The sequence below is a fragment of the Oncorhynchus keta genome, unplaced genomic scaffold (genome assembly GCF_023373465.1).
Source record: "Oncorhynchus keta strain PuntledgeMale-10-30-2019 unplaced genomic scaffold, Oket_V2 Un_scaffold_23083_pilon_pilon, whole genome shotgun sequence".
Classification (NCBI taxonomy): domain Eukaryota; kingdom Metazoa; phylum Chordata; class Actinopteri; order Salmoniformes; family Salmonidae; genus Oncorhynchus; species Oncorhynchus keta.
This window is the reverse complement of record NW_026290873.1, coordinates 84,783-99,657: the sequence shown is the minus strand read 5'-3', so window position 1 is coordinate 99,657 and position 14,875 is coordinate 84,783. Positions and strand designations below refer to the sequence as shown.

The 14,875-nt window shown below is 42.8% G+C and overlaps 1 protein-coding gene and 1 pseudogene across 1 annotated transcript in view; one reads left to right on the top strand and one right to left on the bottom strand.

The window, feature by feature from the left end:
* LOC127928205 (proton channel OTOP2-like) overlaps positions 1-12,012 on the bottom strand; it is a 33,759-nt gene extending 21,747 nt beyond the window's left edge. The window contains exons 1-2 of the mRNA XM_052515338.1: positions 11,872-12,012; positions 10,196-10,274 (exon numbers count right to left, since the gene is read on the bottom strand). Coding sequence (XP_052371298.1) covers positions 10,196-10,242 — 47 coding nt within the window. The 5' untranslated portion in view covers positions 10,243-10,274; positions 11,872-12,012. The remainder of the gene's footprint in view (positions 1-10,195; positions 10,275-11,871) is intronic.
* LOC127928204 (pre-mRNA splicing regulator USH1G-like) overlaps positions 1-14,459 on the top strand; it is a 29,010-nt pseudogene extending 14,551 nt beyond the window's left edge.
* Positions 14,460-14,875: the final 416 nt, after the last annotated feature.

Sequence of the window (14,875 nt, the reverse complement as noted above, 5' to 3'; positions counted from 1 at the left end):
AAGAGTGTGGATTGTCAGATCAGGGCAGGAAGAAATTAAAGTCAGGCAAGTTAGAAGTTAGTTACTCCTATGGCTCTCCTGGGGGAATCAGGATCAGGCAGGTGAGGTGTTAATCTGCTGGCGTTTCAAGTTAATGCCTTTAACTCATTGGACTAAAACTGTTGTGTTGCACACGAGACCGGGTTGGTCACACCAGAAATCAAGGTCAGGCTGGTGAAAGGTGCTAATCCTGGCTCTGGTTGGGACTAGCGTGGCAGGCACACAGCTTCTCCGTTGTCTGTGAAAACCTTGCAGCTTTGTCCATCAATAATGCATCCCTAGCCCCTGCGACCAGTGCTATGCTAGCTGCACCTCATCAACTATTGATCAAGCCTGTTGGAGAACTAATGCTACAGTATATAGGGATGCTACGACAGAGCTCGAACCCTGTCAAAGCATTTGTTGGAAAGTCAACTGAAATCAACTCAATTATTGCTTAAAGGTCATCTGGAATTTTTTTGTTAAACAGTTCACGGTTGCCCTATAACTTCCATTGATTGTTAGCTAGCTAGCGGTGGCTAATGTTAGTGAAGGTCCTAATGGCTTTTCAAAGAAAACCCAAGTCTGTAATTTTCCAGTTTTTATATCAGGTAAATCCATTTGAATTCAACCACTTTTTGACAGCATCCCTGTAGATTTATACAACACTTTCCATTAGAAATCCAAGGCTTAAAAACAAAGGTGTCCATGTGTGCCGATGACTCATGTTTTGTATTAAGTTCACAATCTAGATCCCTGCAATGTCTCATTGAAGATCTAGATAACTCTTCCGGACTAAAACCTAATTATGATAAGTGTACAATATTACGTATTGGATCTTTAAAAATAACTTTTACATTACCCTGCAGTTTACCTTTATAATGGGTTTATGGTGAAGTAGACATACTTGGTATTCATATCACAAAATATATAAATGAGCTCTCCACAAGGAATTTAAATAGAAAACTTGTAAAAATAGACAAGATCCTGCAACCATGGAGGTATATACAGTGCCTTGCGAAAGTATTCGGCCCCCTTGAACTTTGCGACCTTTTGCCACATTTCAGGCTTCAAACATAAAGATATAAAACTGTATTTTTGTGAAGAATCAACAACAAGTGGGACACAATCATGAAGTGGAACGACATTTATTGGATATTTCAAACTTTTTAACAAATCAAAAACTGAAAAATTGGGCGTGCAAAATTATTCAGCCCCCTTAAGTTAATACTTTGTAGCGCCACCTTTTGCTGCGATTACAGCTGTAAGTCGCTTGGGGTATGTCTCTATCAGTTTTGCACATCGAGAGACTGAAATTTTTCCCATTCCTCCTTGCAAAACAGCTCGAGCTCAGTGAGGTTGGATGGAGAGCATTTGTGAACAGCAGTTTTCAGTTCTTTCCACAGATTCTCGATTGGATTCAGGTCTGGACTTTGACTTGGCCATTCTAACACCTGGATATGTTTATTTTTGAACCATTCCATTGTAGATCTTGCTTTATGTTTTGGATCATTGTCTTGTTGGAAGACAAATCTCCGTCCCAGTCTCAGGTCTTTTGCAGACTCCATCAGGTTCTTCCAGAATGGTCCTGTATTTGGCTCCATCCATCTTCCCATCAATTTTAACCATCTTCCCTGTCCCTGCTGAAGAAAAGCAGGCCCAAACCATGATGCTGCCACCACCATGTTTGACAGTGGGGATGATGTGTTCAGGGTGATGAGCTGTGTTGCTTTTACGCCAAACATAACGTTTTGCATTGTTGCCAAAAAGTTCAATTTTGGTTTCATCTGACCAGAGCACCTTCTTCCACATGTTTGGTGTGTCTCCCAGGTGGCTTGTGGCAAACTTTAAACAACACTTTTTATGGATATCTTTAATAAATGGCTTTCTTCTTGCCACTTCCATAAAGGCCAGATTTGTGCAATATACGACTGATTGTTGTCCTATGGACAGAGTCTCCCACCTCAGCTGTAGATCTCTGCAGTTCATCCAGAGTGATCATGGGCCTCTTGGCTGCATCTCTGATCAGTCTTCTCCTTGTATGAGCTGAAAGTTTAGAGGGACGGCCAGGTCTTGGTAGATTTGCAGTGGTCTGATACTCCTTCCATTTCAATATCGCTTGCACAGTGCTCCTTGGGATGTTTAAAGCTTGGGAAATATTTTTGTATCCAAATCCGGCTTTAAACTTCTTCACAACAGTATCTCGGACCTGCCTGGTGTGTTCCTTGTTCTTCATGATGCTCTCTGCGCTTTTAACGGACCTCTGAGACTATCACAGTGCAGGTGCATTTATACGGAGACTTGATTACACACAGGTGGATTCTATTTATCATCATTAGTCATTTAGGTCAACATTGGATCATTCAGAGATCCTCACTGAACTTCTGGAGAGAGTTTGCTGCACTGAAAGTAACACAGGAGTGATGGTTGCTGATAATGGGCCTCTGTATGCCTATGTAGATATTCTATTAAAAATCAGCGGTTTCCAGCTACGATAGTCATTTACAACATTAACAATTTCTACACTGTATTTCTGATCAATTTGATGTTATTTTAAGGGACAAAAAAAAGCGCTTTTCTTTCGAAAACAAGGACATTTCTAAGTGACCAAAACTTTAACGGTAGTGTGTGTGTGTGTACATATATATACTGCTCGACTAAAAAAATCTTGGTCGACCAAACAATCAACCATCGACTAATTGGGGTCAGCCCTACATGCCTTGCACCACTTATTAGATATATTAGCTTGATAGCAAACGTCCTCGCCATGTGATTTATCATAGTAATAAGCAGCAGGATCAGATGGAAAACATGCCAGGAAAAGTGATTGGCTGAAATTATGAAGTAAGTGGATGGAGAAATACAGTTGTCAAACAGTTGTCATTTTTTTGCTCTTTTATTTATATATTTACATTTAACGTAAATGGAGTTTAAGTGTTCAGATAATTTTTATTTTTATATTTGTATATGTAACTTAGACCCTACTTCACATCATCTGAGGTTGTGTTGTGCCTCCATCGGTTCAGACACAACATGTAAAGGTTTAAAAATGTCAATTTCTTGAAAAGAATGTTTTTTTATACAGTATCAAATAGTTTGACAACCCTGTTTGTAAGCTTTTAAAAGATATTCTCAACCATTGATCTTTTCCAGTGATGAAGACATGTCTCATGGTATGGTGGGGTATGCAACATGGGTCAACATTGAGCACCTTTATCTCTACAATGTCAAAAAGAGTCACTTTCTGATCACTTCTACAATGGGCAAATATGTATGGAAGGTTTCGTTCAAATCAAAAGGGGTGTCCAGAAAGTGATTGGATTGACTCTGTTGTAACAGGACCTCTTTCACCCCTCTGCCCGGTTGACACTAATACAGATGATCTTCCCCATGCTTGACTATGGGGATGTCATCTACAGTTCAACATGCAAGGGATCCCCAGAGGAGCAAGATGGGCTTCATCATTCCACCATTTTGTTGAGAGAAAATGCACACAAACACAATGGCAGGGCCACTTAGACAGTGTGGTGATAAAGTAACCGATAACAACCCTAGTTCTAGGAATTCCCACGGTATTCAGCTTATAAAACATTTACTACACTAAATGTGTACTGTACCCATCTCTCACTGATTATGATAAACAGCAGACATTTACATCAATCGGCCTGTCAACATATCCTCCAGCTATAGAACAGTGTTAAATAATACCTGACCTCTACTGTACAAGTAGAATACACTCTACCTGACCTCTACTGTACAAGTAGAATACACTCTACCTGACCTCTACTGTACAAGTAGAATACACTCTACCTGACCTCTACTGTACAAGTAGAATACACTCTACCTGACCTCTACTGTACAAGTAGAATACACTCTACCTGACCTCTACTGTACAAGTAGAATACACTCTACCTAACCCTATCTGACCCCCTAATGGGCTACCAAGTGGCGCAGTGGTCTAAGGCATTGCATCTCAGTGCTAGAGTCACTACAGACCATGGTTTGATCCCGGACTGTATCACAACCGGCCATGATCAGGAGTCCCATAAGGCGGAGCTTGGCCGAGGTAGGCCGTCATTATAAAATAAGAATTTGTTCTTAACTGATTTGCCTTGTTAAAGGTTCAATAATAAATAAAACCCTACCAGACCCTAACCAATATAAAGTATATTTGTTTCATTGTTCTCTATTATTCTGTGTACATCTGTGACCCCTCAGTTCCTAGAAGATTTAGACTGTGACCTCAGTTCCTTGAAGATTTAGACTGACCTCAGTTCCTTGAAGATTTAGACTGACCTCAGTTCCTTGAAGATTTAGACTGACCTCAGTTCCTTGAAGATTTAGACTGACCTCAGTTCCTTGAAGATTTAGACTGTGACCCCTCAGTTCCCGTCCTTCTGTGTTGTCACATGCCCCCGTCCTTCTGTGTTGTCACATGCCCCCGTCCTTCTGTGTTGTCACATGCCCCCGTCCTTCTGTGTTGTCACATGCCCCCGTCCTTCTGTGTTGTCACATGCCCCCGTCCTTCTGTGTTGTCACATGCCCCCGTCCTTCTGTGTTGTCACATGTTTTGTGATTTGATTTATTGCACCACACTTCCTAGTCATCACTGGCCAGGCCGTCATTGTAAATAAGAATGTCTGTAGTCCTTTACAGGCAGCTTTGAACTCTGATAAGGGCCTGTATCGTAAGGCAGTGGCTGTATACATGTGCACTTCACATTCCACATCATTAAACACTCATGTAATATACAGTCAGCATTTATGAACACTGATATACAGTTACAAGATGACATGGTGTTATACCCTGGGTTTGTTCTGAGCAGAATGAGTCTGATGTACAGTTACAAGATGACATGGTGTTATACCCTGGGTTTGTTCTGAACAGAATGAGTCTGTTTGATATACAGTTACAAGATGACATGGTGTTATACCCTGGGTTTGTTCTGAACAGAATGAGTCTGTTTGATGTACAGTTACAAGATGACATGGTGTTATACCCTGGGTTTGTTCTGAACAGAATGAGTCTGTTTGATGTACAGTTACAAGATGACATGGTGTTATACCCTGGGTTTGTTCTGAACAGAATGAGTCTGTTTGTTGTACAGTTACAAGATGACATGGTGTTATACCCTGGGTTTGTTCTGAACAGAATGAGTCTGTTTGTTGTACAGTTACAAGATGACATGGTGTTATACCCTGGGTTTGTTCTGAACAGAATGAGTCTGTTTGATGTACAGTTACAAGATGACATGGTGTTATACCCTGGGTTTGTTCTGATGTACAGAATGACATGGTGTTATACCCTGTTTTCTGAACAGAATGATGTACAGTTACAAGATGACATGGTGTTATACCCTGGGTTTGTTCTGAACAGAATGAGTCTGTTTGTTGTACAGTTACAAGATGACATGGTGTTATACCCTGGGTTTGTTCTGAACAGAATGAGTCTGTTTGATGTACAGTTACAAGATGACATGGTGTTATACCCTGGGTTTGTTCTGAACAGAATGAGTCTGTTTGATGTACAGTTACAAGATGACATGGTGTTATACCCTGGGTTTGTTCTGAACAGAATGAGTCTGTTTGTTGTACAGTTACAAGATGACATGGTGTTATACCCTGGGTTTGTTCTGAACAGAATGAGTCTGTTTGATGTACAGTTACAAGATGACATGGTGTTATACCCTGGGTTTGTTCTGAACAGAATGAGTCTGTTTGATGTACAGTTACAAGATGACATGGTGTTATACCCTGGGTTTGTTCTGAACAGAATGAGTCTGTTTGATGTACAGTTACAAGATGACATGGTGTTATACCCTGGGTTTGTTCTGAACAGAATGAGTCTGTTTGATGTACAGTTACAAGATGACATGGTGTTATACCCTGGGTTTGTTCTGAACAGAATGAGTCTGTTTGAGTTACAAGATGACATGGTGTTATACCCTGGGTTTGTTCTGAACAGAATGAGTCTGATATACAGGATGACATGGTTATACCCTGGGTTTGTTCTGAACAGAATGAGTCTTTGATGTACAGTTACAAGATGACATGGTGTTATACCCTGGGTTTGTTCTGAACAGAATGAGTCTGTTTGATATACAGTTACAAGATGACATGGTGTTATACCCTGGGTTTGTTCTGAACAGAATGAGTCTGTTTGATGTACAGTTACAAGATGACATGGTGTTATACCCTGGGTTTGTTCTGAACAGAATGAGTCTGTTTGTTGTACAGTTACAAGATGACATGGTGTTATACCCTGGGTTTGTTCTGAACAGAATGAGTCTGATATACAGTTACAAGATGACATGGTGTTATACCCTGGGTTTGTTCTGAACAGAATGAGTCTGATGTACAGTTACAAGATGACATGGTGTTATACCCTGGGTTTGTTCTGAACAGAATGAGTCTGATGTACAGTTACAAGATGACATGGTGTTATACCCTGGGTTTGTTCTGAACAGAATGAGTCTGTTTGATATACAGTTACAAGATGACATGGTGTTATACCCTGGGTTTGTTCTGAACAGAATGAGTCTGTTTGATGTACAGTTACAAGATGACATGGTGTTATACCCTGGGTTTGTTCTGAGCAGAATGAGTCTGTTTGATGTACAGTTACAAGATGACATGGTGTTATACCCTGGGTTTGTTCTGAACAGAATGAGACAATGTTTGTTGTATTGGGACAAAGATTTGCCGTGCATCACACATTTGAATGCACTCATGACTCCAGTCTATGTGCAAAATAATTACAATCTGCTGCTCTGAATTGCCTTGTGAAAGTCTTAACACTAATGTCATGTTATAATGGAGCTCTCATGTTGACTATAGAACATACAAACACCTTATAGTTGAAGACTCTCCAGTCATAGAAATGCATAGAAATGCATAGAAATGACTTAGGAACTGTTCACACTTAGAGGTGTGTGGCCCTTTGGAGACACCAGTTAATCCTCTCACTCAAACCCTTGTCATTCTATTGTCTTATGTTGCACCTACCCCACATTTTACAATAATAATCTTATCATGTTACTGAATGTATCCAGAGTATTTTCTGGTTTAGTTAAACAAATGCAGTAAAAAGTGCTGTAAATGTAAAACAAAAAATCACATTAAATCAACAGTGGATTCAGTCTTGTGTCAGGTGAACTGTTGTCCTCAACTTTAGTCTAATACTTGTCCCATAATCTCCAAACTGTTCCCTTTTAATTGCTACTATAATTATGCATATGCTTTCCATACTTCCTCTGAGGAAAACATTTCATTTAGCCCAATGCCCACCAGTATAAGGGGTTTTAACTGACTCACCTGGATAAATAAAATATATACACATTTAAAAACTAACCATGGATTAAAGTTTCTCCTGGCCCAAAGACTACTTTCAGGGTCAGGAACCATCTAACATCAAGTTGTAAAATCATGAACTTCCCCTTTAAGATCAGCAATAAGGTTAGTGTACCACCATCCAGAACCATTCCAAATCTGACAGCTGTTTATACAGTGCCTTTAAATAGAGGAACTTCCTGTTAATATTTAAACCTCTGAAAGGATACATTTAAGTACAAGCTGGCAGTAAACAGGACTTCACCTTTGATGTAATTCCTGTAAAAATTCCTGTAAACAATTCCCTTTTCCTGGGAATAGAACTGAAATACGAATCACGTTGTGATATGTTATCAATGTTTTATGGAACACATTAGAACTCAAATCTGCCCCTCAGCCCTAAACAAATATTAGTGACATTAAGTCAACTGTACTGTCCCTACACAAATATTAGTGACATTAAGTAATCTGTAATGTCACTACATTGGGAAAACTCAGCTCCAATGCTGCGCGACTGAAGGAATTGAGCATGACATCACCAGGTATGCACACCCTGGTAGTACGCTCCTGAGTCAGGGGCAGCCTGACTGGCCCGGGCCTCCCGTGAAACAAGACACTGGTTAGTGTAGTGGTGTTGACAAGCCGGTGGTTGTGTTACAGGCTGACTGTAGTGTAGAGGTGTACAGTGGGGCAAAAAAGTATTTAGTCAGCCACCAATTGTGCAAGTTCTCCCACTTAAAAAAAGATGAGGCCTGTAATTTTCAGCATAGGTACACTTCAACTATGACAGACAAAATAAGAAGAAAAAAATCCAGAAAATCACATAGGATTTTTTATGAATTTATTTGCATATTGTGGTGGAAAATAAGTATTTGGTCAATAACAAAAGTTTCTCAATACTTTGTTATATACCCTTTGTTGGCAATGACAGAGGTCAAATGTTTTCTGTAAGTCTTCACAAGGTTTTCACACACTGTTGCTGGTATTTTGACCCATTCCTCCATGCAGATCTCCTCTAGAGCAGTGATGTTTTGGGGCGGTTGCTGGGAAACACGGACTTTCAACTCCCTCCAAAGACTTTCTATGGGGTTGAGATCTGGAGACTGGCTAGGCCACTCCAGGACCTTGAAATGGTTCTTATCTTATGGTTCTTATCTTACTCCATTGCCCAGGCGGTGTGTTTGGGATCATTGTCATGCTGAAAGACACAGCCACATTTCATCTTCAATGCCCTTGCTGACGGGAGGTTTTCACTCAAAATCTCACAATACATGGCCCCATTCATTCTTTCCTTTACACGGATCAGTTGTCCTGGTCCCTTTGCAGAAAAACATCCCCAAAGCATGATGTTTCCACCCCCCATGCTTCACAGTAGGTATGGTGTTCTTTGGATGCAACTCAGCATTCTTTGTCTTCCAAACATGACGAGTTGAGTTTTTACCAAAAAGTTATATTTTGGTTTCATCTGACCATATGACATTCTCCCAATCTTCTTCTGGATCATCCAAATGCTCTATAGCAAACTTCAGACGGGCCTGGACACGTCTGGCACTGCAGGATTTGAGTCCCTGGCGGCGTAGTGTTTTACTGATGGTAGACTTTGTTACTTTGGTCCCAGCTCTCTGCAGGTCATTCACTAGGTCCCCCCGTGTGGTTCTGGGATTTTTGCTCAACGTTCTTGTGATCATATTGACCCCACGGGGTGAGATCTTGCATGGAGCCCCAGATCGAGGGAGATTATCAGTGTTCTTGTATGTCTTCCATTTCCTAATAATTGCTCCCACAGTTGATTTCTTCAAACCAAGCTGCTTACCTATTGCAGATTCAGTCTTCCCAGCCTGGTGCAGGTCTACAATTTTGTTTCTGGTGTCCTTTGACAGCTCTGTGGTCTTGGTCATAGTGGAGTTTGGAGTGTGACTGTTTGAGGTTGTGCACAGGTGTCTTGTATACTGATAACAAGTTCACACAGGTGCCATTAATACAGGTAACGAGTGGAGGACAGAGGAGCCTCTTAAAGAAGTTACAGGTCTGTGAGCCAGAAATCTTGCGTGATGTAGGTGACCAAATACTTCTTTTCCACCATAATTTGCAAATAAATTAATTAAAAATCCTACAATGTGATTTTTGGAAAAACATTCTCATTTTGTCTGTCATAGTTGAAGTGTACCTATGATGAAAATTACAGGCCTGTCATCTTTAAGTAAGAGAACTTGGGGCGGCAGGGTAGCCTAGTGGTTAGAGCGTTGGACTAGTAACCGGAAGGTTGCGAGTTCAAACCACCGAGCTGACAAGGTACAAATCTGTCATTCTGCCCCTGAACAAGCAGTCATTGAAAATAAGAATGTATTCTTAACTGACTTGCCTGGTTAAATGAAGGTACAATTTTAAATGTTAAAAATTTTAAAACTTGCACAATTGGTGGCTGACTAAATACTTTTTTGCCCCACTGTAGGTCCTAGTGGAGGCTGAGGTGCCCATGGGGTCATGGTAGGCTGATGGTAGGGGAATGGAAAGCATGGAGAAGCCAGAGAAGTCATCTAAACGTAATGACAACAGGTCCAAACAGTGGTATTGTTCATCTCATAACTTGTGTATCTGTTTGGTGTCATTAAGGATTAGTTTACTGTGGTGCTGGTGCTGCGGCTGCAGAGATTTATTAGTGCTGAAGGGTACTGTGATGTAACGTTAAACATGATTTATGAAGACTCGAACAGCTCATGGGTGAGATCTCAGTGCTGAAATCATGATTTAAAAAATCATGGGCTTTCTCACAAGGTACCTGCTATGTTTAGGAGTATCTGAGTGGGTTATCCTTCTCCTGGTTCATATTACTCACATATATCACTTACTGAATGCCTTTGGAACAGAACAGCATGACTTGTTGTAACAGCATCATCACCTCTGTCTTGGCACGGGTCTTCGTTGGCACTGTAAAGAGTTGGGGATGATCTTGACATCGTTGCAAAATGGATGTTTCAAGTACAGGTAAGAGTGGGAAAAAAGTATCTTGTTTACTAAGAGCACGTATTTGTGGTGCATTAGATTTAGCTTGATATTTTCACATTTGGGACTACTCCATTGGTTCTGGGGGGGGGACTAAATCCAGCAGTTCAAGTATTTGAAATACTTTTACATAGTCCTGTTCGTCCCAGGTCTGTGTACAACGTCCATATTAGAATGAAGACTTCCTAATATGGAGGCCATATGTGTGTGTGCTATATGCCCGTTGCTTCTTTCAGCCTCTCTGGATCAACATTCTAGCTGATGTCTGTACTTCCTCTTGTTCTGCAGAGGCAACCCCGATAAGTGTGACATATGGGGGAACACACCTCTCCACCTGGCGGCCGCCAACGGCCACCACAACTGCCTGTCCTTCCTGGTGTCCTTCGGTGCCAACATGTGGTGCCTGGACAACGACTACCACACGCCCCTGGACATGGCCGCCACCAAAAGCCACATGGACTGTGTCCGCTACCTGGACTCCATCGCCGCCAAGCAGTCGGCCCTCAACCCCAAGCTGGTGGGGAAGCTGAAGGAGCGGGCTTTCCGCGAGGCCGAGAGGAGGATTAAGGAGTGTGTGAAGCTGCAGCGGAAGCACCACAAGCGTATGGAGCGCAAGTTCCACAAAGAGGCGGCATCAGAGCAGTCCATGTCAGACGCCATGAGCTTCTCCAGCTACACAAGCAGCTCTGTGAGCCGCAAACTGCACCACCTAAACACCAACACTGTCAGTGTGCCATACTCTCAGGTCAGTACAAACTGCACCACCTAAACACCACTCTCAGTGTGCCATACTCTCAGGTCAGTACAAGCTGCACCACCACTGTCAGTGTGCCATACTCTCAGGTCAGTACAAGCTGCACCACCTAAACACCACCACTGTCAGTGTGCCATACTCTCAGGTCAGTACAAGCTGCACCACCTGAACACCACCACTGTCAGTGTGCCATACTCTCAGGTCAGTACAAACTGCACCACCTAAACACCACTCTCAGTGTGCCATACTCTCAGGTCAGTACAAGCTGCACCACCACTGTCAGTGTGCCATACTCTCAGGTCAGTACAAGCTGCACCACCTAAACACCACCACTGTCAGTGTGCCATACTCTCAGGTCAGTACAAGCTGCACCACTGTCATTGTGCCATACTCTCAGTTCAGTACAAGCTACACCACCTAAACACCACTGTCAGTGTGCCATACTCTCAGGTCAGTACAAACTGCACCACCTAAACACCACTGTCAGTGTGCCATACTCTCAGGTCAGTACAAACTGCACCACCTAAACACCACTGTCAGTGTGCCATACTCTCAGGTCAGTACAAACTGCACCACCTAAACACCACTGTCAGTGTGCCATACTCTCAGGTCAGTACAAACTGCACCACCTAAACACCACTGTCAGTGTGCCATACTCTCAGGTCAGTACAAACTGCACCACCTAAACACCACTGTCAGTGTGCCATACTCTCAGGTCAGTACAAGCTGCACCACCATCAGTGTGTGTCACACCCTGATCTATTTCACCTGTCTTGTGCTTGTCTCCACTCCCCTCCAGGTATCTCCCAAATCAGAGTCAGGCAGGATCAGGACAGGCAGAAAGGTCAGAACTGGGAAGGCTAAGGGAAAAAACTAGAACACAGGGACAAGACAAACTAGCAACAGACCAACAGAAAACTCAGGTATAAATACACAGGGGATAAGTGGGAAAATGGGAGACACCTGGAGGGGGGTGGAGACAAGCACAAGACAGGTGAAACAGATCAGGGTGTGACAGTGTGCCGTTCTCTTAGGTCAGTACAGTACAGCCTCATCCAGCCATTTTTTGGCTTTTGAATATTTATTTAAAGGGACATTCCACTCCAAAACCAATTTTTGTCAGATAAAAAAAAAATAGTCCAATGTCAAGAGGAGTGCACATTCCACGCAATTGTTTGTGTAGCTCCAGCTATATGATGCCTCAAGCTAAATGAATGAATGGTAAAGATGAACACAACACATCTGGAACTAATATGATGCTTCTCTTTTCCCTTCATTTAGGGTTGTAGTACAAAGCTGCATCTATAAAATGAATGACCTGGGATATGGACTTATCTCAAGTTTGACAAATTTTTTATTTTGGGAGTGTAATGTCCCTTTAATTGTCAACATGGCGTACATAATTATAGACTGCAAATAACTGTCATTGTATCCTCTCCTTTCTCCACTGATGGGAAATGCTGCTGTTCCAACTGTTGTGCATGTGAAACGATACAGCAACAGACATAACAGATAGGGAGTTTCACATGCACAACAGTTGGAACAGCAGCATTTCCCATCAGTGGAGAAAGGAGAGGATACACTGACAGTTATTTGCAGTCTATAATTATGTACGCCATGTTGACAATTAAAGGGACATTACACTCCCAACATTAAACATTTGTCACCTGTTAAATTTGAGATGTGTGCTCCTCTATAATTAGTGGTTGAAGCCTGTGTTGCTCTTTGTCCCTACAGGCTACTCTTCACGCCACAACCCGAGGCAAGACCAAGATCCAGAAGAGGTTGGAGAAGAGGAAGCAAGGGGACGGGACCTTCAAGATCTATGAGGACGGCAGGAAGAGCGTGCGCTCCCTCTCGGGCCTTCAGCTGGGCAACGATGTCATGTTCCTTAAACAGGAACCTATGTCGGCCCTCGGGACCGCGCAGGGCGCCGCGGCAACCTCCGAGACATATTCCACGGAGACGCCAACGACGCGCCATCTCTCGTGCCATCAGCGAGCCGGACTTGTCTTACCGGCCCGACATGGAATACTCTGAGGTCAGCACCGACTCGGGCCACGACTCTCTCTTCAACCGGCCCGGTCTGGGAACCATGGTGTTCCGACGCAACTATATCAGTGGTGGCCTGTTCGGCATCGGCGGGCGTGACGAGGGGAGCCTCGGCGGAGGAACCGAACGGGCTGGCAGCACCAACGTGCGGCTGCGCAGCCGGCTGCGGCGTTCGCCCAGCCTGGACGATGGGGGGGACAGCATCGGCAGTGCCAGCAGCCTCCGGGAAAGGAACCGCCAGGAGCTTCCCTGGGACGAGCTGGAGCTGGGGCTGGATGATGACTGCGAGGCCGTGACCAGCCCGTTGGAGGTGTTCTTGGCTGCGCAGACCATGGGCGAGTTCCTCACCGTCTTCAGGCGGGAGAAGATCGACCTGGAGGCGCTGCTGCTGTGCTCGGACCAGGACCTCAAGAGCATCCACATCCCCCTGGGGCCCAGGAAGAAAATTCTAGATGCCTGCAAGAGACGTCTGGAGACCCTTGAGGACCCTGACTACATCGAGGACACCCTGCTGTGAATGGTGAATGACACTTTTGGATCTGAAGATGCTGTGTAGGTACTGTATACCTCTACTACTATGACGTTCACATACAGAGTAAACCTACACTACAGAGTAAACCTACACTACAGAGTAAACCTAATCTACAGAGTAAACCTAATCTACAGAGTAAACCTAATCTACAGAGTAAACCTAGCCTACAGAGTAAACCTAGCCTACAGAGTAAACCTAACCTCCAGATTACATCTGAGTGTGTAGTGTGGGGATTTTTCAGTGGGACATGTTAATATTGTCGCTGCTGTCCTCTACACATAGTTATGAAGGGAGGCATCTAGTGTTTTCTTTGGTTGATGATAATAGTAACAATCCGGCATAGAATTCATTCCTGTCTGTCTCTTCAAATGTGTCGTTGCCATTCTTCTGGAGACCACTAGGTGGACACACTGTATAGGTCCAGCAGAATGCTCTTCCTACCTTAAAGGTTGGTCAGTGGCGTATTGTTGCTCAGTGTTGTCAGGGCTAATGTCTCAAAGGGGTTTGTTGTAGTGTATGCAACATTCAGAGACTTTACAGCTACAACATAAATAGCGGTTTGTATTTAGGGACACGCTTGTCTGACTCTGATTATGTAAGGACATTCAGAGAAATGTTGTCATTTCATTCCCTGGGTCACCCTGTGACTTGTTAGGCAGAAAGGAGGACATTGTTAAGATAAACATCTCAGTGAACAAAAGAAGACAAGTAAAATACAGAAACCTGAGCTTTCTATGGACTTTGTAAATGAAGGAGAAGAGCTGAAGAAATCTGAAAGGTATTTTGGATCTGGAAGTCCACTGCACTGTTGACTGTTTTTAATGATCTAAAGGACACTGTTGACTGTTTTTAATGATCTAAAGGACACTGTTGACCAATTTTAATGAACTAAAGGACACTGTTGACCAATTTTAATGATCTAAAGGACACTGTTGACCAATTTTAATGAACTAAAGGACACTGTTGACCTTTTTAATGATCTAAAGGACACTGTTGACCAATTTTAATGAACTAAAGGACACTGTTGACCAATTTTAATGATCTAAAGGACACTGTTGACCAATTTTAATGAACTAAAGGACACTGTTGACCAATTTTAATTAACTAAAAGACACTGTTGACCTTTTTAATGATCTAAAGGACACTGTTGACCAATTTTAATGAACTAAAGGACACTGTTGACCAATT